Genomic DNA, 23,869 nt, shown 5'->3' on the forward strand with positions numbered 1-23,869 from the left:
TCAAGCATAATGCTAACATAATGGGTGACCGGGCCTGCAATAATAGGGCATGTGGGCACATAATAATTGCCTACTTTTTCAAACTTTGATTCATCATAACTTTGTATTCCAGTACCGTATGGTTATGAACTTTTCCGCATTTATTCAAAAAATTATTTGGCTTTAACATACAAGTTACAGAATAAAACTATTCCATGCCTGTACTGAGATATGAGATGTTATGTGTTGGGGTGTAGTTTGTGCCCACATGCCCTATTTTCGCAGGCCTGGTCACATAGGCAGAATAATTGTCATACTGTAAGCAAAAATGCATGCCACAGAAAAAGAACAGTTGATACTTACAATAATAGAACAGTTGATGCTACTGATACATGGCATTAGCTAAGTAGTTATTTGACATGACTGTCATTAGAGTTTACAATGTAGCCAAATTCTTAATGCACTGCAACGAGTACTTTTTACATTTAACCAGTTGATCATAAGCCAAAGGTTATAATTATCCATTAAAAAGTAACAAAATGTGGGAGCTGTGGCAAAAATTTTGAGCATAATAGGCAAAGTTTTTTAGCACTGCAGCATAGCATAATAGGCAAAATTAAAAGCATAATAGGCTGGTGCCTACCCTGGGAAACAGACAGCATAATACAAATATAGTAATCTGTAAGTGATAGTTATCTCACTGGTATAGGAGTCATAAATCCACTGATACAAATGTCATGACTTAACACCAAAACATTATAACTATATGTACAAATATGTATAGCATGAATTCATTTTGCATAACACAAGTGATAAATTACATCATGATAGCACAAACATGACATAGTATTGTAGGTCTTCTAAACATCAGTACACTGAATCTTGATGTTCTCATTATGATATTGTCCACCTTCAACCTTGATATCAACATCATGATGTTCGTTGCCTGGCTGTGGATTAAATTCTTTTTCAGAAAAATTATTGTAATCAGGTTTATCTACTGACTGTGTTCCATTGTGTAGATTTCTAGTTTTCTTTGAGGTCACTAAATTACAACACACAATACAACTATGTGACATGAAGACTGTGTCTGTACGTACCTTCTCTAATCACTTTCTTTGACATATATGGACTGCGATCCTAAAAATAACACATACTCTACTTCTGTGATCGTAACGTACTAATATTGTTTTCTTACAGCAATAACAGTTGCAGTTGGTTCTTTGAAGCCAAATATTTTCTTAATCCTTCCTTTCACCTTTAAAATTTGCTCTTGTCATTTAGCTCATCATGTACGTGTAACTGGGTTTGCGAAAAGGGGTCTTCCACACACATCCAATTCTGGAAGACCATAATTTGGTGTTCAAGAAGCATATAAACCTCCATGCATTTATTTAGCTATGTTGGTGCTCAATACTGACCAAATTTGAAGCCAATATCTTTTTCCAATCTGAAGTTTTTAGTAGAGCAGCATATAATAAGCATTTTGTGCACTTTGTGATACAATCATGAGACTTTCCACATAAATAGTGATCCTTGTGATTTTTATTTTTTGATGCAGTGCCACTGCATATTTGGCTTTAGGCAACCTTTATAACCATTTTTGCATTGAAAATTTATCATTCTTTTCTTTATCTCCCTGAAGCATTATTTAACACTGTTAAAACAAATTAAAGGTGTTTGTCCATGAAACAATATAACTTTTGTCCTTTGTTTGAGTGAAATAAAATAGCTCATTCCACCACAAAGTTATGATTACTTTAAGTAGTCATAAAATTTGTTGCCCTTAGGGTGTAAATTACCTGATTGGCAGTAAACTTCATAGAATTTCATGGTTAATATAAATTATCATAACTTTGGGATGAAATCACCTATTGACTTCAAATAAAAACCAAGTACACTAGAGGCCAAATCTGTGATGGCTCTATATCGAAAATTATCACAAGGAGTACTATTTGTGTGGAAAGTTTCATAATTGTATCATAAATTGCATGAAATGCCCATTTTTTGTGCTATGCCCCTCCACTATATGAATCGTCAAAGTTCGTAATTTGGTTGTGAGTGTAAGACCCCTTTTCACAAATCCAGTCATTTTATGTTCATACCTTGTCATTTCTGATTACATGAAAACCAAGAAGAAATAGCCCCTATTAAATGCACATGCGTAAAATTTCCAGTAATGTGTTATAACATTACCTGTAAGGAATTCAGTACAGTAAATAACCAAGCAAATACACTGGTATTTTTATTTACTGCCAGCAAACCAAATACCCAAGTCAGTCCAAGTAGTGGTAACAGTACAACAGTTGCTTTAAGCATTGACCTATACATTGTACAAAGGCAGTTAGTCAAAGAAAGATGGAAGGTTACTTAATGTACAGTTCTTAAGAGGCATATAAAAAAAAATTCCTCAAAACAATCAATCAATGCTTCAATTCAAGCTGAGGGGACAGATTTGACATACATAACCCAGCTTCCACACAGAAAAATCAAATGTGTGTTTTTATCGCAATTGGATAGCCTTATAAACTACCATACTATACTCTGTCCTTTCTTCAGAAGTAATTAGTCTGTACTTTTTCTCATATGCTATGAAACCCTTTAGAGGTTTGGTACCATTCAAGGGCCATGGCTTTGTTGAAATTTAGTAGTAAGCCTAGGAGGGCTTCAATTGGGAGTAAGGAGGGTCTTGAAGACTGAAAATTGGATTTTTGCCTTCAGTCATTTTCTCACTCCATTTTGTACTCTTAGAAGAAGCTCCAACCGTCCTCTTCCCACCATCCCTATGACTATTATGTGCAATACTACTACCTGCACAAAAAGCTGCTCAAAACAAGGCATATTACTGGAACCAGAAACTTATACACCAGATAATAAACAGTGAAATACTTTCATTAGCATAGTTCTAGACATTACAATATGATCACTTAAGATCATCGTATCTACTAATAATAATGCTTTGTTGTGAGTCGAAGTTAAGTTTTGCCAAAACTAGTTACAAATGTACATATACAGTGGAACCTCAGCTATCTGGACCCCACTTATCTAGATTCTTGGTTAACCAAACCATGGAAATGACTGCTCTATTAGAGTAGTGACTGTTCTATTAGGGTAGTTGAAATATTGATATTTAAAAAAAGTTTCTTTATGCTATTTTAAAGGTTATTTATACACAGTTTCAGAGATATGAACTTTTCAGACTTATGGACCACTCCTGGTCACAAGGGGTTCAGATAACTGAGGTTCCACTGTACGTAACTAACTTTACGACAGCAATTCTTTTGGCTGTATAAGGTCTCATTTTCTGTGATTTAGTCTTGTATAACACATAAAGCACCATGAACAGGATAACAATGTTCACCTGAATACAAAGAAAGTAGACTCTGGTTAAACACACAGACAAGCAAGAGAGTATCCAATTTTCATTGCAAATGGTTGCATAACAATTAGTCATAAATGTGTAAGCAGTACAATACAGTTTTTCTAAAGTGAAATCTCAACTTCTAATCAGCAAACATCTAATGTGATTGCTTTATATATTACAATAATGAGTGTTCTATTAGAGTATTTGAACATCATGAAAATTAATTTGTTTATCTGTAATTTTTCACAGAGTTATGGACTATTCAGTTGACGGTCTCCATAGATTTGGCAAACTGTTTTAGCCATTTTCCAAGCCAATTTGGCAATTTAAAAAAAACAGCATTAGCATTAGCTTGAGACAACTTCAATACATTAATGTTTCAATCCTTTAAATGACCCGTTTTGCTTTCTTATGCTTAAATTTGTTATTACGGTAACTATCAGAAGCATAGGTCCTGCAAAAGCCCAAATAGCTCCATCATCAGTGGATATCCAGCAACTAGAGGGAAGAGAAACTTGTTACATTGTGCTAAGCAGTACGTTGTTCCTTACAATTCATCAGTTCCATAGTGATCATGAGCTATTCCAACTGAAATAGCCACAAATGGTATGGGAATACCTTCAGAAATATAAACACTGCATGTTAATAATTCCTTGGATGAGACAGGAATAGAAAGAGAAACAGTTGAAAATGGCTGATATATGTAATCACTTTATACAGGTTGAATTTTACTCTACCATTTCGTCATTTGATAAAATGATTGAAATACTCTTACAGCATACCATAATATTTGAGCAGATAACAATTTGATGAAGAGAGTGGGCCAGCTAGTCACTATGTACATTAATTGACCATTGCACAATATCATTGTTTTGAAAATGAAGATTGCAGCTAGAACCATTGTGTGTGTGTGTGCGTGCGTGCGTGCGTGTGTGTGTGTGTGTGTGTGTGCGTTACTTACCCCATCCAATAATACAATACAGCCTCTTTTTTGTGAAGAATCCCAAGTTAAACACTTTAACTAGAAATACATAAAGTAAAATTCCTTCACACAACATCCAACTGAATACTGCAGTAAATAAGTAGTGCAAGAGAGCAGCCACAACTGTACACACAACCTGTGGTTAATAAATACAGCTAAGCACCAAATTATAACTTATATTGCTTACATTATTGTAAGTGCCACCTTTAATTCCACCAACAAACACAAGCAAGGACAACAGAAGAGCAATTGCAAGATTGAGACAAACGAAATTATGAGTTCCTTTTAAAATTGTGTTCCTGTAGTTTGCATACATAGCCAAAATTATTGGAACTATGTATGTATACTTTAGCAAGCCATTAATACAAACTACGCACACACCTGTATATTAGCAGTAAATATATAGCTATCACGGAGCAAACTATGGACACACTGCATCCAATGTATGACACTATGTTTAGAGCAGTTGCTTCCTCTTTTCTCTGTCACACACAGCAAATAAATTAAAATTATAATACAATAATATAAAATTTTGTGTGGATACCTGTTTGCTTGTTCCTCCAGTTACATCTACTAGTACAGCAAAAGAGGTCAAGTGAGTACTATTACAAGTAATGAAGGTATCGTTTACATCAACAACTACTATATTGTTGGTATCCCATCCGCCAGTGACGCTGTGAGAGACATCACAATTCACTTTTAGGCATGTACATGCACACATGCAAGAATACGTACCCATTTTGTGTTAAAGTGAAATTCCAAAACACACATCTGAGAGTACTGATATTAGCTCCTGTAATGTTTCCCTGTGAATAAACAAATACAGTGGGATGGCATGTCTTATCAGTGTAACTTACAGCATTGTGTTGTAACATTAAAATAATTGGTTCATCAGAAGACATTGGCATGGTGGAATTCCCAACTTGACTGGAAATCACTGAACTAACTGGAACTCCTTTGTTTGGCATACTCCTAAATAATAAACAAATATATTTAGTTGTCCTGATACAAGGTGCATGTATTACACAATTCAAGAATACTATATAGTATGACTTACAAATTCCTTGGTAAATAGTCCTCTATATTGGTGTATTCAATATGAGCAATTGGAACCATTTTGTCACCTGATAAATAAAATATTATAGCCATTTAGCGAATAATTAAGTTACCAAATGTTTCTGATCTTTCTTTAATTACACTTGCTGGTATAATAATAGCAGCATCATTTTCCACACCAATGTAACTAACAGTTTCGAGGTTAGATGCATTTCTCTTCTCAACTGAAATAGCTAACAAAATAAATAATACACCAAATAAGCTAGGTAAAAAACCACATACACACATCACAAGAAAAACAAGTTGATGTTGTGCTACTTCTAAAAACCAGGCGCCATGCAGCTAGCTAACTCATCTGGAATAACTATAGACAGTGTATACTACTATGAATTAACCAACTATGTGTTACTACTTTACAATATGGTAGTTTGGGTTGTGCAATAATATAATTAGCTATTTCTCGTAATTCATGAAATATTCGTAATTCATTCAATTACGTTGCTATGCACTGCTAAGGAAGCGTTTGTTAAATAAACCCTTTTACCAACATATTACGCGCAAAACTATCTTCTAAACTGTTTTATAGTGTGACTAACGTGTTTTTCCCCACAAATTCTCTCGACAAAGCCTCAAAGCTGCTCTTCATTTTCGTTCGCGTACGTAAGGGATACGCCCCCTTTCAATTCGAAGCGATAGGCTATTCCTGGCAGTGTACCAGGCCTGCACCGTTGTTTTTAAGTTGCTAAATGTCTGAAAACCTCAAGGGGAAGGTAGTCTGAGGAAAGTCACCACACCCGTATTTCAGTCCGCCGAAAAGAAACCACCTCAGAGCAAAGTTCACCTGTGCAGAAGTTTAATACAGACTTCATTTCACTTTTACTTCTTACGTAAAAGCTGCTTTCACCGTTATTAAACGATTTTGCTCACGTGGGTGCGTACGGACAAACATAGGTAGATAGGTACATAGATAGGTACACACACACACTTTTACGGAAACAATTACAGTAAACCAGGCGCACGTCTACAGCCGGCCTTCGGCCGGCTGTGGGCGTGCGCCTGGTTTAAAAATTATTTTTGTACCTAAATTTTTTCCTTTAAATTTCATACTGTTATTTCCAATGGTACTATTGATGTCACTAGCTAACAGTATGCCAAGTCTTTCCGTAATAACTATCAACTGTTGATTCTCTGTGTGGTTTACCTGCAATGATATACAATAATACAGCAGTGATTATTATAAAAAATAGTATATGCTTACTTCCATTAACTGTAGATAACCAGGTTTATTACTGGAGTGGAGCAAATTGCTGTGGAGACCTACTGAAGTCTGCATGTATACATGCATATTGAATAGTTATATAATATGATCAGTCACAGTTAAGTCCATTACTTACATTAATAAAACCATCCATATTTAATGTATCCATGTTATTTTCAACAGCACTAAATGTGAAGTAATGAATGGTTGATATGGTGAACATATCATGCAACTCACTCTAAAATATTTCTATTTATAACATTAACAGATTTCAGATCAAGAGGGAATATAGAATATGATCCCGGCATGACTAGTTTAGCCAAGTCCATTTGTATTCTGTGTGCTATTCCAGGAAGTGCTTCACCACTAGAATTAACCAGTAGTGACGAGACCTTATAGTGATGAAGATGATACTGGCCTTAGTTACATTATTAATTTGTACCTCTTCCAGTTTTTGATACACAAAACTCCAACACTTCTTAACATTTGCTACTTCCCAAATACCTGATGAATTGCATAGCCGTGATGCACAACCTGTGTAACAAATTCATTGCAAAAGTGAATCCTGGTAGCTACCCAATGAATTTTATACTTGGGCTTGGAATTTATGTAAATAAGGCCTCCAAAATTTTCACCTCAAATATTTATACACACTTATCTGCTACATGTTATGTAGTCATGGAAACCTAGGTATATAAGTAATTTATTTGAATTTGTATAGTACCTGTTCCATTTGGACAGCATCTCATAACTGGTTCATCATGAAATGCACCCGGCCATTTAATTCCAAACTCCTTATCTGTTTCTGCCTGGCAGACAGGATCTGGAAGTACCATCTATACGTACATTAGACTTCAGGTACAAAATATAACTTACTTTTTGGCATGCAGGCACTTGCATTAGCTCCAGGATTAGGAATATAAACACAGACATCCTAAAAATATTGTACAACCTGAAAATTACTGTAAAAGTAAACATTTGTTACTTTTTGGCACTTGACATCACTTGATATATTCAAGTTACATCCTAGTAATTCCTCATTAGGCATTCCATCTTGATCTTCATCATAACCACACATACTACCATCTCCAGCATAACATGGTGCATTACACTGCATGTACAGTAGTGCTATACACTTTAATGGATTATAATATGGCTCTCACCTCAATACTGTTAGTAGAGTTATATGGACTTACTGGTGGGCCAACACAAATAGAAATATTGATTATATGCAAAGATTCATCTCCCGACGAAACAGTACATTTACAACTACCTGAAAAAAAACAAAAACTTGAAGGTTATCAACATGCATCATACCAGTTGATGATAACTTTATTAATTCTGGTGGTCCAAAGTCCTTTTGACAACTACTGTAGTTTTTAGCAACCCTTTCAACGGCATCAGAAAGTGTTGCCAGGTCAAAGTCATTTAGTTCATTAGTGAACACAGCTAATTGCACACTAGATGCTTGATGAGTGGGACGTTTTCCTGAGTCTTTTTGCTGGGAACAGTCTATTGTACTTCTAACTGTGACATCCTTTGTGTTAACTACTTGCAGCAACTGCAAACCATCAGTCTAATGAGTTGACACATATAATTATATTGCAGCCATACAAATACATACACACACACACACCTTTTCAATTTCACATGCGTCATCAATAGTTGCCAAATATATAGAGAACAAAATCAGTGATGATCTCTCTCTAACTGTACATTGTGTTATATCAACATTGCTCCATGTACCATTATCTGAACACTTTCTAGTAGCGTTAAGACCACACCAAAATATCTGGTGAATATTATAGCAATCCTGTTCAACTGTAGTGTTAGCTGCAGTGGTTTGCCAAACCAGACCATATGATAGATTTGGACCTAGACAAACTACATAATATCAACAATCATGCTTACTGTGTTCTTAGCAACTTACATACTACAAACTAACAATGTAAAATAAAATGGGTGATATAAGAACGTAACAATTGGTATATACATGTGCTAACCTGGCATACACATCACGTCAGTACCATTCCAGGTTTGATCACTCTGACAGGTCCAAATTTCACTACCACTTAGCTCAAAACCTTGATCACATGAGAAGGTACAAGTGTCTTCAGACATATTCCCAGTACAGTCAATCATTCCATTATTAGGAGCAGTAAGTGATGGGCATGACACTGAGGATTGTAGACAGAAACTATACATATTTACCCAATAAATAATACATCTCAGATATGCAGTACTAGACAACAAGCCAGGTAATGATTCAGGGTTTGTGATGAGCCCTCTAGGGGGGCCTGGGGGAATGCCCCCCCCCCCCCGGGAAAATTTTGAATTTTTAGTGTTTGTAAACCACATTCTGAAACAAATTTAGCACTTTAAAAGAGTAAATTTTAAGATATTGCTTCATATATACGCTGACTTTTGTAACTTCCCTAGCTGTCACACTACCTTTCCATATGTTGTAAAGTCTAATTTCGTTTATACAGTTGATCAGGTTTTTACAGGCTTTGCCTTCTTACCTGTACCCTCAATAATAATAATAATAACCTACCTCTCAGCAGAGCTGGAAGAACCTCCACTGCACTGGTTATCACGTGCTTCAATCATTAGATGCACGAATATAATAGAGGATAAACAAGTGGTAACATGAAGTTGGCTGCACATCCTTTTACTGCATTAAAGGTTAGAATGGTTGGTGTCTATAATTAGTGTATGTCATGACAACGCAACTACTATACGGAGCTACCTTATTAGTGTGTAGCTATATTAGCTTAGCTAGGCATGCGCTCACATGACTGGCTAAGTTGGGCTGTGAAAATCTGCTACAGCAGTGGCCGTAGTGCTTCCACCGGCCCTAATTAACATAACTCCTGTTTGAAATGAAACACTTATCATCTGGTTACTCTGATTTTCATTCTTAATTTTAGACTTCATGTGCTTTTGTTTTCTTCTACAGTGTGTTAAAGATAATGGTGTAGAGTAACCTTCAGCTATGAAAAGTAGTTTAACTGTTAGAACTCTTGACATAACATGCAAGAGTTGTGGTTAGGTTGTAGATTTAAAATCCTTGTCTGGTTGCATGTTTTCTTCTTTTTTATTTATAAATTTTATATAGTTAGAATCCTTTGTTTTAAAGCCTAAACTAATTTAAACTACAACTTGTTATCATAGCTTGATAATTGTTGGCAAACAAGAATGTAGTTATTAATTACTAGAAACTTACACCTCCCTCATGACTGTTGATATGACCATGTATAGTCATGAGGCCATTATGCTCTTAAAGTTGAGCATTATGCTTTTGAGTGTATAGTGCTCAAAAATAAAATATTATGCTTTTGCAAAATTATGCCACCATCATTGGCCAATAATGACAGTTTATTGCTATATTCAGTGGCGTAGCCAGGAATAAAGTTTTACTGAGGTAAAGTTTATGCATTGACCAAATTGAGAGGGTCTGACACAACTGATCCACAAACACTTTCAAGTTTGGTATTTGCAGGCTTACTGGTTGGATGGAAGAAACTGTTTCAGAAGACTCTGAGCATTTTTCTACATGTCATAAATAATGCTCAACCTTAGTTAATGTTACAGCTTAGTTAATACTACAGTATACCATGCTTCGATTATGAAACTAGCTATTTCACTCAGCACAAAAAGCTGACTTATTTCGGAGATATTCTTAGAGGTCAGGCCATCCATGGACTGCAATGGAGGTCATACGTAGTCATGCACACTATACTTTATATTGATCTGTTGTGATATTTAAGTCGGAGATTATCTCTTTCATGTGATATTCAGCTGCATGTCAAGCTAGGAGTATGATGGAATGCTCCTTTGAGGAAAATTTTGAAAATAATTATATGCTTTGAAAAAAAGCTATTTTTTAATTGTAGTGCTAATGCATCAGGGGTGGATCTAGGATTTATAAAAAGGAGGGGATAACTGAAGATACTAACCTCTTGGGTGGAGGTGTGTGAAGTACACCTCCCAGCATGCGAAGCATGCTGGAACTAGGGGGGTCTGGGGGCATACCCCCCCAAGGAAAGTTTTTGAAAAATATATGCTAAAATACTACAGTTTGGAGACATTTCCACATAAAATGCATATTTCTGCCTGTAGATATTTTATATACTGTATACTGCCTTCAGATTATAGGTATGGCTCTCTGCAGCATTTATTAATGGAAAAGTTTGTGTAGCTAGGTTCAGACAGCCAAGCACATGATGCACAACAATAGGTACATGTTAGAATAATAATGCTGAAACTGGAAAATTTTGAAATTTGAATGATACGAGATTGAATCTGAGAGCATTTTCAATGGAACTTGTGTACCTGAATTAAGTATTGCCATCCATAACAACTACACAAGTAGATGAATCAAGCCTTTTAAACAGATCAAAGCATTTCATTGTATGTATAGGTACAGGTAGAATTGGAAAAATTCCATAACAGAACCATCCACTGAATGTTCTATTAGAGTAGTTAGGTGACTGCTCTATTAGAGTATCTCGATCTTATACAACTTCCATGCTGATCCTGGTCCTTGTTGCATAACCTTTAACACAAATCCACTGATAATACCTTAAAAAATGTTTATAAGGTGGATTTAGGAGTATTTGTATTATTAGTGATCATATAATTATGTTAAACCAAAATTTCATTATAATACTCAGCATATTGATCAAGTAAAGACAAAATATGAATGGGGGGCTTCAGCCCCCAAAGCCCCCCCCCCCCCCCCCCTGGATCTGCCCCTGTGCATGATGTGATCAATTCAGTAGCTCAATGTAATGCCATGCAGTTGACTCATTGAAAAGTAATTTAAAGACAATCAGTATAAAAGTAAATGATTTAGACCAAGCAGTGTAATGAGAACAGTGGCTATAATCTGTACTGAATGCTCTATTAGAGTACATTAGGATGGCTGTTCTATTAGAGTATCTCGACCTTTTTGATACAAATTCAAGTAGCTGAAAAGTGGTCCAGCCAATGCCGAGCTTTGTCACCGTGGGCTCAGGCCCTGCTTAGTACTACAGCCACATGGATTCTATTATGTGTGGTATGGTAATGCTGTTTTAGTAAACGTTTGAGTAGAAAATTAGGGGTGCCACTGAAAACTCAGGCTGCTCAGCCTGAATTGTTAAGCATTTTTTTACCGAGGCAGCTGACTCGGTTGCCTCAATGGTAGCTACGCCATTGTATATTAGTCCATTTACATTTTTGTTTCAGCTTCAAATAGTTTTACTAAATATGTGTTTCATTGCTCCGTATGTGACCGAATTTTGGAAAACTGTTGATCTACACACAATACTACTTTTGTATTAAAACACACATAAAAACAATGGGTAAAAAATGCAAGTTCCAGAAATTTATGCAAGTTTTTATCACCTCACTGGTTGGTGAATTAATACTCCAATGGATAAATCCTGGGAATAATCATGTTTGCCTGTTCATAGGGAGTTAAAAAATCCTTGTTTCATCTCCATACATGAGAAGGTTTCTGAGTTACAGACATTTGTTTACATTGTGGTGACGAAAGAATTTACCGACGATTGTTCTTCAGTGAATTTGCCTTCCCTCTTGAACACAGACGCATACCTTGGGAAAACAAAAAAAAACTATACCTGGGTGGATTCACAAATTCATGGCGAGCACAATGAGCCAAGAGACAACTCTGTACACTGTTTTATCAGTAAGTTAAGATGGTTTATGTAAGCACCTGTAGACTATTTTCTCGATGGCTTCTGTACATACCGATTTATTTGCTTGTACGGCTGTCTAGTGCTGTATTTCCCACACTGCTCAACTTATGAAACTGAAACTTAGCCAGTTGATTCCTCTGTCTGTACAGATGGCAAACAACAAATAAAATGAATTTGAAAAATGTGTGGATGTCGATGGTTTTCTAAAATTAGGCCATATATGTGACTGGTGCATTGGAGTAGTACAACTGTGCCAGAGACTGATCTATTAGAATTTCTGACTGCTCTATTAGAGTATCTCCATCTTTTAAAATGGAACTGTGATGTTAAATAATTGTTTCAAAAGCCAACATAATTCTCCATTCCCACATTTACCTGCACCTATCATTTCTGAAACTGCACCAGCATAATTGGTGCATCCAAACCATGCATTGCCAATGATACTGGCATGTAATTGTTGTCATTTGTATTGCTTCAGAGTGTGATCTCTATATAGCACACGAGCGTGGCACTAGGCAATTCAGAGACCACATCTTCAGCAAAGTTCAGATTCATACGTTATACAGAACAAGCAAGCATGGTTGAGGAAATTGTGTGCATGTGTGTGTCTGTGTGTGTGTGCGTGTATTTGTGCATATTAGTGAGTGTGCGTGTGCATCCATGCAATGCATGTACGTACATACGTATAGAAATATGAGTTGAAAAGTGTTTGGAAGATAGAAACTTATTGTAGGTTATTAGCATCCCCAATAGAAATACACAGTAATCAAAATGAATTTAGGTCAGCCTTGTTGGGAAAAGGCCAATGGGTGACTCATTTTCTGCATTGAGTGCTTGTATAAAAGTTATTACCTTTCGTGCACATGGCCTCGGTTCCACTCCAGATTTTATCACTCCGACAAGTTCTATTCTCACTACCATTTAGCTCATAACCTTGGTCACATGAGAAGGTACAAGTGTCTTCAAACATATTCCCAGTACAATCAATCATTCCATTATTAGGTGCAGTAGCAAGTTGCTGACAGGACACTACAAAATTACAGTTATCAATTACATAAGTAAGCCATTGTGTAGTACATTTACTTGATTAAATGCTGCACCTCAAATAGGCACTGCATTTAAGTAATAGTTGTACCATTGTGGTGGCACAAAAGAAAGATGGTAAGGTACGCATATACTTAAATCCACAGCACCTCAATAAGGCAATTAGCGGAGCCACTACCCCCTCCCCACCATTGAAGAAGTTACAACCTGTCTGGCCAATGCCAAGGTATTCAGTGTCCTCGATGCCAAAACAGGATCATGGAAGGTGCAGCTGACAGAACAATCCAGTTATTAGACAACGTTTAATAGTCCTATTGGAAGATATCAATGGAGGAGGATGCCCTTTGGCATTAGCAGTGCACCGGAAGTCTGGCAGCAGAAGATGAATGAGGTAGTTGAAGGCCTGAGTGGTGTCGAGGTTATAGCTGATGATTTCCTGATTTGTGGGTTTGGTGCCTCTAAGGAGGAGGCCACAGCAAACCATAATTCCAATTTGCATTCATTTCTTGACCGAGCAAGAGAGAGGGGCCTCAAGCTAAATCCTGAGAAAGTTAAACCCCGACTAAGTTCAGTTCCCTTCATTGACCACTTACTAACAGACAATGGACTGGCTCCAGACCCTCGGTATTGGCTGTTATTAGCATGCCTAAACCCACCAACGTCTAATCACTACAACAGCTTCTGGGCATGACACAATACCTATCAAAATTTTTATCTCAGTTATCAGTAGTTATGAGCTGTTATGCTAGCTCAACCACAAGGATGCGAACTGTCCGGAGCACAACACTGCCATTGCTACGGTGAAGTAACTGATCACCAATGTCCCTGCCCTCCAGTATTTTGATCCGAAACTGCCACTCACCCTTCACTGTGATGCCTCAGAGGGTGGACTAGGATATGTTCTATTACAACAGAGCCAACCCATAGCATTTGGAGCATGAGGTCTCACAGACAGAAAGGAACTATGCTCAAATAGAAAAGGAGATGCTGGCCATTGTCTGTGGCTGAGAGAAGTTTGACCAGTTTGTCCATGGGTGGAAACAGTTGAAACGGACCATAAGCCACTGGTGAGCATAGCTCTGAAGCCAGTTCACAATTCACCAAAGAGACTACAATGGATGCTCCTTCAGCTGCAAAGGTATGACTTAAATGTTACGTATAAGAGAGGATCAGAAATGTATTTAGCTGATGTTCTTTCTAGGGCCTACCCTACCTAGTCAGTGTCGGTGTCGTCACCCCAGTCTGAATTCTGTCACTCAGAGGAAGTAGTGGATCTTACCGAACACCTCCCAATATCTTCGAGACGCCTCAAACAAATTCAAGAGGCTACAAACAAGGACTCCACCCTGCAAATTCTCAAGCAAAATATCCTTTCAGGCTGGCCAAATGACTAGACCCAAGTACCATTGGAGCCATATGTAAAGTGTCATGATGAGCTCTCCATCCAGGATTATAATTATACTGTATAAAGGCAGCAGAGGAAAGAATTGATACAAATGGTGCATGAGAGTCATCTCAGTGTGGAATCCTGCTTGTGAAGAACAAGAGATGTTCTCTACTGGCCACTGTTGAACTCAGAAATCAAAGACTACGTGAGCAACTGCTCCATCTGCAACACACTACTGCCATCTCAAACCCAAGAACCACTCACTGTACATGAGATTCTTGAGAGGCTATGGAGCTAAGTTGCCACTGACTTGTTCTCATTCAATGGTGACAGTGTTGTGGTGACCGTTGATTATTTCTCTAACTACATTGAGATGGAGAGGTTAGGAAGCCAAACCTCACCAGCCATGATCAAAGCCCTCCAAGCAACATTTGCTCCTCACGGCATACCCGACACAGTGGTATCAGATAATGGCCCCACCTATGCCTCCGAGGAATTCAGCAAATTTGCAGCAACTTGGGAATTCAACCATGTTACAACCTCCCCACACTATCCGCAATCCAATGGCAAGGCTGAGAGTGTGGTAAAACGTCAAAACTCTGCTGAAGAAAGCTAAGCTCACCAAGTCAGTTATCAACCTTACACTGTTAAATTATCACAACACTCCAACGGAACCAACCAATTTTTCTGTAGCCCAACGCCTACTTGGTAGGCATACACAGACACTCCTGCCTTCATCTACCACACTGCTCAAGCCTGAAATCCCTCAACAAGTTCCTGCTAAAATTAAAGCAGGTCAACGGAAGCAAGCACTATAACAAGACATCTAAACCGCTTCCTCCCTTGAACAGTGGTGATCTGGTGCATGTGAGGTTACCTGGCAGTACTACATGGAGTTTAGGAGTGTGCAAGAATCAGGTGGCACCAAGATCGTACTTGGCACAGTGTAAGGGCACAATATGCCGGTGCAATCGCTGACATATAAGGAAGGCAAATACTAGCACAGCACGGGGCCAATATGATGTTCAAAGCACTACATAGAACAGACTGAAACCTGACTGATTGAACTGAACTCATTCTTATAATGGGAAAGGTGTTGTAATGTAATTATGTGATTTTAGAATTACTATTGTATTTAGATAAATTCAGTTGATTTGTTGTAATTATTGAACTTGTACCTTGTGATTGTTGATGATTTGAATCTTAACAAAACACCTACTACTATATATGATTGAGTAGAATATCACAAACATATTGATCCTATATGGTTGAATGAAAATATTTCTAGCAAGTGAAGTACTACTAACTAAATTCCAAGATTTTGAATCCATTGGTTGAGAACAGCTAGGAGCACATTGAATCCTATGGACAAGGGAGCATGTAACTCCACAAACAGCGAAATTCACATATGGCTGCTGTGTACTATAATAAGTAACTTTTAAAATTTCCTAATTAGGATATTATGCAGAGGCGCATGCTCACGTACATCACATTCCTAGAAATTACTCCACTTGACTATTCTAAGCTCTACCTTCGACTTGACGATCTTCCTATCAAAGTAGCTTTACACTAAGACACCTTTCTGTTCATTTTTGTCCATCCACAATACCATCTATTTTAATGCTTATTTAGCACATATTTACATGATTCATGCTCTAAATAATGCACCGGTTAAATGCCGTGGTGCTTATTACCTTAGTTCAAAAAACTGACACAGCAACTATTGAAGCTCAACCACTACTTGATGCTTGAAAATGATGTTTATTAAGCTCTTATTTCAAAATCGACCGTGGCACCACTCAAGTACAGCTACTATTAAAGGTATGATTTTAAACTAAGGAAATACAGTATTCATCATTTGGCTTTGTTGTGTTCAAACTTCTGTACATACTGCTGTTAGTACATTGAAGACTGAGAACTGTTGAGCTACATTCAGTCATACAAATCACAGCTCAAATGTATCTGCTTTGTGTGCATGGTTAGGTTGTAGGTTCAATGGTGTGTGTGTTTTTACATCTTGGTACTTTAAAGTTTTCTAGTGGTGTATCAATGTACACTGTACTATAAATGCATTGAGGTTGCAAATGTTTCTTCATTATAGTAACAGATTGTACTTGACTAAATTTGCTGCCATGAAGGAGAAGTGAGGCATTAATATATATTATGTGACTGTAGACAACACACACACACACATACCTGGTGTACACATCACATCAGTACCATTCCATGTTGTGTTACTTTGACAGGTCCGAGTTTCACTACCACTTAACTCATAACCTTGATCACATGAGAAGGTACAAGTGTCTTCAAACATATTCCCAGTACAGTCAATCATTCCATTATTAGGAGCAGTAAGTGATGGACATGACACTGAGGATTATAAACAGAAAACTATTTTTACCTCATTATCCACATTTCATTATAAGAGTGTATGTAAATACAGTACCAAAGCCTTTGTGTGTGCTTTACGTATAGTTATAGGTTGCTTTACTGCATAAGGACTCTTAGAAGATTCATACATTAAATTATCCTTACTTACATACAGCCTTTATTATACTTTATAGAACTTCGCGTGGGTGAGATCTTTTTAAATTTCATAAAGTACACTCTCAGCTGGCCAACAGTGCTTCATGACCACAAAGAGTACTTTATTCGTTCAGCACAGCTGCCTACATGCCTTAGTGCAGGCTAATAGCCTGTGGGACTCATGCCAGTACAACTAATCATCCATGCCAGAGAAGGCTGATAGCCTCGCCGCGCTGAGTGATCAATCACCCCAGCCAATACGAATTCTACCACTGGATTGCTTTTATAGACATACCTAAATGCTTCGATGATGGGTGGGAGAAGGTAACGTTGCTGTTACGTTTGTTAATGTAAATGGACAAGTCCTGGAGATATCACAGAAATATTTCCCCATGTGACGCGCAATAGAGTCGATTGTGGGTTGCGAGCAAAACCTGCCAAAATACGTGATGAACGTATTCCATGCCAAACTATGGTGAACTACACGTGAGTTACTTTGTTAAACTAGTTTGTGTGCATTCAGGCTGCTAATAGTTTGTGCAACATGTGTTAATTATGCGTCTTAGTGTATGGTGAAGCTACACGACTAGAAAGTTCCATAAATCATTTAAAGCATAGCCTTGCTCGTGCTATATGAAAAATAAAGCACTCAGCTTTCTCTCGTGCTTTATTAGCATCTCGGCCGCACACTTCATGCTTTATTTTTCATATAGCACTCACATCTATGCTTTAACATATACAAATTCAACATCGTCACGAGTTGTGCATTTGACATAAGAAGTATTAAAATATTAAGACATTTTTTACCACTAAATAAAGATTGAGACACTCTAATAGAGAAACTACATAAATAAAGTTCTTTGAGTGTAAGTGTGTCAGTGTGTGTGTGTGTGTGTGTGTGTGTGTGTGTGTGTGTGTGTGTGTGTGCGTGCGTGCGTGTGTCTGTATTTTTTGTGTGTGTGTCAGTGAGTGTGCGCGTGCATGTATGCATCCATGCGATGCATGCATGTATGTATGTGTGTATATATGTATGTATGTGTATGTGTATGTGTGTATGTATGTATGCATGTATGTATGTATGTATGTATGTATGTATGTATGTATGTATGCATGTATGTATGTATGTATGTATGTATGTATGTATGTATGTATGTATGTATGTATGTATGTATGTATGTATGTATGTATGTATGTATGTATGTATGTGTGTGTGTGTATGTATGTATGCATGCATGTATGTATGAAAGCATGTCAGGGGCGTAGCCAGGATTTTTTTGAAGGGGGTTCAGATTCAAAGTGGAATGTATTTAGGGGAAGGCCTGGGTGCTTCCCCTAGACCATGTAGGAACAAAAATATGTATACAAAAAAATGTGCTCCGAGGCAGTAACATCAAAAGGTGCTGTTTGTGCATCTAACTAGCTAAAACCTACAAACTGCTGTTTATGCAGCTTATAGATATAACCTATTGCCATACTAACTAATCTCCACTACATACTGATAGCTAACTTAGCATACAGGAGCCCTCCACACTTGAGTCCTTTAGTTGGCAATACTTTCTTACAGGTACACATTATGTTCGGCTGGTCCTGCTGTTGATGGTCAGTAACCTGACACATGCATAACACGACCACTCAAGTTTATCACAGCTGCTGCCTTGTGATTTGTCTGAAGACAATTCTTTGAAGTTTTAACCATGCATCACGTGTACAATTGGTCACATGATGCAATAGATGCATTAATGAGTCGTGACCCTCAAGAGTAGTACAGAGGAGTGCCAGTAGGCAAGTAGCTACTGGAGAACTCCAGGGCTGTAAGATTTGGTGTGAATTTTAATTTCAAAAAATTCTGCCTCTGCAAGGGGGGTTTGTCTGAACTATCCGAACCCCCCTGGCTATGCCCTTGCATGTACATATGTATAGAAATATGAGTTGAAAAGTGTTTGGAAGATAGAAACTTATTGTAGGTTATTAGCATCCCCAATAAAAATACACAGTAATCAAAATGAATTTAGGTCAGCCTCGTTGGGAAAAGGCCAATGGTTGACTCATTTTCTGTACTGAGTGCATAAAAATCATTACCTTTTGTGCACATGGCCTTGGTTCCATTCCAGAATTTATTACTCTGACAAGTTCTCTTCTCACTACCACTTAGCTCATAACCTTGATTACATGAGAAGGTACAAGTGTCTTCAAATATATTCCCAGTACAATTAATCATTCCATTATTAGGAGCAGTAGTAAATTGCTGGCAGGACACTACAAAATCAATAAATTACAGTTATTATATGATAATCAATCACAACCGAAACAGGTACAAATGCAGCAGTGTGTTCTCCATGAACAGGCTAATCCACAAAGGCATATATAGTACTTATTTTGTGCGCACAACCAGAAGGCTAATCCAAAAAGAAAATATGTGACCGAATTTTGGAAAATCACCCATATGGGTGCGCATGAAATAATTAGAATTTTCATATTTAGTGGGTTGCTAATATGAGCCGGACACAGTTTTGAAAATATTTCTAGAATTTTCTTGTAATTTAAGGTATTGAGAATGGCTTAAAACCATCAACAAGTAGATTTGCATTATAAAGTTTGTGATTTGAGCATTAAATATTTTAGGTGTTAAATGCACCCATATGGATGATTTTCCAAAATTCGGTCACATATGATGATGGCAAACTTTGTTTCCACTACATCATAAAGAAATACCCATAAACTCACATGTCTTTTAGCGTATGGATACAAAAGGAACATAACCTTACTCTTTATGAACAGGTAAATCCAATGGTATAGTAGATAAAACTGGAGCAATTAAACTGTACACAAATGTTTATTTAGTATATGTGGCTTGCTGAATAAGAACTGGCTGTTTTTGCACATTCCTCAAATTCCATTTTATTGCTTCTCTGTTATCTAAAATAACAAAGGGGTGGACAGCCAAAGTTTCAGCCTTTTGTGATGAATAGTCTTGGAGTTATAGTGCCAGACACTTGGAACAGGAATAAACTCGATTTGTACAGCAACAATATGGTAAATAAATTACAAACTTTAATTGATCATAACTCACAACTAAAACAAGCTACGAAAATGAGGTTTGGCTCAGCCTGTTCACCATGAACTGACACATTGATCAAGGTATAGTGTTTTCCCTGTACATCCCTGTGTGAATGAAAAATAAGGCAACTCCAACATAAAATAACGACGGTGAACTTTATTTCTACCATATTGTAAATAAGCACCCATGAACTCACGTACCAATCGTTGTACAAACTTGAAACAAAGATTTTACTCCCTATGAACAGGAGAATCTGGTGGTTTATAGGGTTTATTGATTTGAGCTTTGTTTTATTACATACTGAAGCGATTAAAACATGCATAATTTTTTTATGTAGCATGCGTATTTTTACTCAGTACATATCAAGACGTTTTTTTTATAAATTTTGCAAGAACGGTTGGTTTTCACTCAGCAGGCCACAGATGTGTTTCTTTATGCAGTATGTATTTTAATATAATTTTATAGCAATACAGAATTTTGCAAGCATGGCCAACCTGTTGCTTAGAGTGTATTTGCTTTATATACTCCAATGTCATCGTGGTATATGTACACACACTTACCTGGTGTACACATCACATCAGTACCATTCCAGATTTGATCACTCTGACAGGTTAGAGTTTTACTACCACTTAGCTCATAACCATGATCACATGAGAAGGTACAAGTGTCTTCAAACATATTCCCAGTACAGTCAATCATTCCATTGTTAGGAGCAGTAAGTGATGGACATGATACTGAGGATTATAAACAAAAAGCTATCTTTACTCATTTACATACTAAACACATACATACATTAACACATGGATATATAGCAAGGGCAGATACAAAAGCTGGCAAGGGTATAACAACACACCTAGGTCAAATGCAGGTGGTCAGAGAGACACTTTCACCACCTATAGTGCTATAAACATACATCTAATCTTACAGTAAGATTTTCAGATGTCAGAGTTTTAACTGGGATGTATGCATTAACATCAGTATAAATGTTCTTGCTGAGTAGCAGTCAACTCAAATTTACTTACATGGTATTGCTATGACAGTACTATTAACAGTTATTGACTGCTCTATTAGAGTATCTTGATTGTTTACAAGACTATTCTAGTAGACACCAGAGAAGGGTGTGGGGAGGACATGATTCATGCTCAAAATGAAGCACTCATCATGTGACAATGAACAAATTGTATAACACACTAAGCTATACTATTGCACTACTAGTTTGAAGCCTCAGCATTGCTCAATCTACTTGAGGCTGGTTTCAAGAGACATCTTTTCTGGGTGGTGGGGCAAGCTTGAATGGCAATTTCTGGCTTTGGTAAGGACCTGGCTTGATGTGAATCAGTGGTGCACTGGTGGATGGTCTGTTACAGTTACAGTCAGCCAAACATATTTTGTATTGATTCTACTGCACATCAGCCACTAAGGCACCAGTATGGTGTTGTAATCTTGTGTCTGACTTCAGTTATAGTCCCTCTCAGTTATAATAACTTGAAACTGCTGATGAGCTATTTGGATAGTTTTGTCTTCAAAATTCAGTTACATACCTTGTTTTACTAGTGTTAAATCCCTAATTTACTATGTGCTGTAGCTATCAGCAAGTTCTAAAGCTTTCCAATTAAGCCTCCATCAGCACATTAAAAGCATAATAGGCTGGAGTACTATGCCAACATATAAAGCTGATATTTCAAACTTGATTGTATGAAAATGATACTCTCTAATAGAGCATTCAGTGGAAACTGTAAAACTGCAATAGAGCACTCAAATATATTTCCTTACATTGACATATCTACTAGAACAAGTCATTTTGTAGTGAACTACTCTAATAGAGTATTCACTGATTAAAATGTGTCCAAGATAATTGCAAGAAATGTTATTAACCAAGGAGCATAAATGCAAGCATATAATGGGAACACTGAATGAGCATGATAGGTAAAAATTTGTTGAAAACATTTTGGGTAAAATTTTGAGCATACATTTGACTCAGGCCTATTTCCAATAGCTAGCAAAAAGTTACTATGGAATTATGGTGGTCTAACCACTTGCTAACACATTTGCCTTACAAGCTTAACTTCATTTGTATTTTAAACTTGTGTTTCCATCTTCACCAAAGCAAATTCACCTGTATACCACAAAATAGAAGTTCTTTATTGTGGACTCTTGTAATTATGTATAGGACAAATCGAGTCAGCTATAGTTTTTGTGATTTATATAACTTCCTTCTTGGTACATAATGTTGCTTAGTTTAGCAACTTTAAAATAGTGTATGTTTAACTGTAATAAGTTTCAAGTAGTTTCATTGTGTAATTCATAAACAAAATGTTAAACTTACTTCGATTTTTACACAGCTGTTGGGAAAGATTTTTCTCAAGTTGTTCCAGAGCTGGTTCATCAAGGTTGTCTACCAAAAATACCATGGATGGGTCACCGGTAATAGTGTCTAATTGATCTTGATCAGCATTTCCTATTCCTACAGCAAACAGCTGATAGAGTTGCTCCATATGAAATTTCTTAGCCTCTCTCCGTAATGTTCTTGGTTCGTCTTTTGATTTACCCTCAGTTAGAATTATAGCAATGTTGGGATAGTCAGGTCTAAAACCCATTGAATCACTGTGGGCAGTCGCATTGAGAAGATGTAATATGGATATATATTTGGTGCCCCTCTCCTTAGGGTAATCAATTTCCTTTAGTGCTGAAGTTAATGTATGCTTGCTTCTGTATTGCTGTAAATCAAACACAACTCTAGCATCTCCAGCAAAATACATTAGTCCAACTAAGCTCCTTGTTAAACCAATGTCTAAAAATGAAACTACTCTTGTTGTAAAATTTCTTATTGATCCAACTAAAACATTTTTCTGTATACTTACTGAAATGTCAAGTACAAAGACTACATCATATCCATTAGTTGTGCATTCTATAAAAGGAAACACATAAATGATACAACTATACATAACAATATAGGACACCGATTGTATATGCATGCACTGTGTAAAATCCCCCTATAATGGACATTTTGGATTAGAAACTTCAGTAGAACATCCACACTACCAGTGACTCTAATATAGTAGTCAGCAGGGGCAGATACAGACTTTTAAAAGGGGGTTCTACCACTCCGGAATTGAAACTTCAGCCTACCTGTAAGTCTAAGACCAAAAAAGAAAAGAAAAGGCAACTACCTGCTGACAATAGTTCCCCTTCACCACCAACTACATCTTATATAAACTACATGTGTAGTTTGCTACACTGCTCCTCAGAAGAATACTGTGACCGCTCTATTAGAGTATCTCAAATTAGAGGCTCTTCCAAAAGGGGGTTCCATCGAACCCTTTGAATCCCCCTGGATCTGCCTCTGGTCAGGTGTATCTTGTTTTAATCTTTTCTGGCTGCCGAGCAAGAACCTGACTTGTTAGCATTTTCTTCAAAGTTCAAACTTCATTTTATGACTTTTTTGTTGTCTAGAGGGAAACCCAATGGGCTGTTAAAGTTTCAGCCTTATCTGGTAAGTGCTTTAGGAGT

The 23,869-nt window shown here is 37.0% G+C and overlaps 2 protein-coding genes across 11 annotated transcripts in view; one reads left to right on the forward strand and one right to left on the reverse strand.

Annotated features, from left to right (window-relative positions):
• Positions 1 to 23,869, forward strand: part of LOC136265214 (uncharacterized) — a 272,681-nt gene that overhangs the window by 154,812 nt on the left and 94,000 nt on the right. The window lies entirely within an intron of this gene.
• Positions 715 to 23,869, reverse strand: part of LOC136265201 (uncharacterized) — a 31,197-nt gene continuing 8,042 nt past the window's right edge. For 2 of the 5 annotated variants that reach the window (XM_066060041.1, XM_066060045.1), the window contains 33 exons: positions 22,686 to 23,267; positions 20,920 to 21,093; positions 19,381 to 19,557; positions 16,972 to 17,145; positions 13,197 to 13,373; positions 8,643 to 8,816; positions 8,276 to 8,523; positions 7,957 to 8,215; positions 7,803 to 7,912; positions 7,625 to 7,750; positions 7,516 to 7,573; positions 7,364 to 7,462; positions 7,082 to 7,173; positions 6,877 to 7,031; positions 6,776 to 6,824; positions 6,640 to 6,708; positions 6,462 to 6,582; positions 5,495 to 5,614; positions 5,383 to 5,449; positions 5,183 to 5,297; positions 5,061 to 5,131; positions 4,870 to 4,999; positions 4,707 to 4,807; positions 4,513 to 4,624; positions 4,305 to 4,461; positions 3,895 to 3,961; positions 3,775 to 3,841; positions 3,243 to 3,340; positions 2,176 to 2,302; positions 2,085 to 2,126; positions 1,178 to 1,237; positions 1,080 to 1,119; positions 715 to 1,024 (listed from right to left, as the gene is read on the reverse strand). In XM_066060041.1, the coding sequence (XP_065916113.1) occupies positions 840 to 1,024; positions 1,080 to 1,119; positions 1,178 to 1,237; positions 2,085 to 2,126; positions 2,176 to 2,302; positions 3,243 to 3,340; positions 3,775 to 3,841; positions 3,895 to 3,961; positions 4,305 to 4,461; positions 4,513 to 4,624; positions 4,707 to 4,807; positions 4,870 to 4,999; positions 5,061 to 5,131; positions 5,183 to 5,297; positions 5,383 to 5,449; positions 5,495 to 5,614; positions 6,462 to 6,582; positions 6,640 to 6,708; positions 6,776 to 6,824; positions 6,877 to 7,031; positions 7,082 to 7,173; positions 7,364 to 7,462; positions 7,516 to 7,573; positions 7,625 to 7,750; positions 7,803 to 7,912; positions 7,957 to 8,215; positions 8,276 to 8,523; positions 8,643 to 8,816; positions 13,197 to 13,373; positions 16,972 to 17,145; positions 19,381 to 19,557; positions 20,920 to 21,093; positions 22,686 to 23,267 (4,403 nt within the window). In that variant the 3' untranslated portion in view covers positions 715 to 839. Of the gene's footprint in view, positions 1,025 to 1,079; positions 1,120 to 1,177; positions 1,238 to 2,084; positions 2,127 to 2,175; positions 2,303 to 3,242; positions 3,341 to 3,774; positions 3,842 to 3,894; positions 3,962 to 4,304; positions 4,462 to 4,512; positions 4,625 to 4,706; positions 4,808 to 4,869; positions 5,000 to 5,060; positions 5,132 to 5,182; positions 5,298 to 5,382; positions 5,450 to 5,494; positions 5,615 to 6,461; positions 6,583 to 6,639; positions 6,709 to 6,775; positions 6,825 to 6,876; positions 7,032 to 7,081; positions 7,174 to 7,363; positions 7,463 to 7,515; positions 7,574 to 7,624; positions 7,751 to 7,802; positions 7,913 to 7,956; positions 8,216 to 8,275; positions 8,524 to 8,642; positions 8,817 to 13,196; positions 13,374 to 16,971; positions 17,146 to 19,380; positions 19,558 to 20,919; positions 21,094 to 22,685; positions 23,268 to 23,869 lie in introns of those variants that run through there. The other 3 variants (XM_066060042.1, XM_066060043.1, XM_066060044.1) reach the window with 3 other exon arrangements.

Source organism: Dysidea avara, chromosome 8, assembly GCF_963678975.1.
Source record: "Dysidea avara chromosome 8, odDysAvar1.4, whole genome shotgun sequence".
Taxonomy (NCBI): Eukaryota; Metazoa; Porifera; class Demospongiae; order Dictyoceratida; family Dysideidae; genus Dysidea; species Dysidea avara.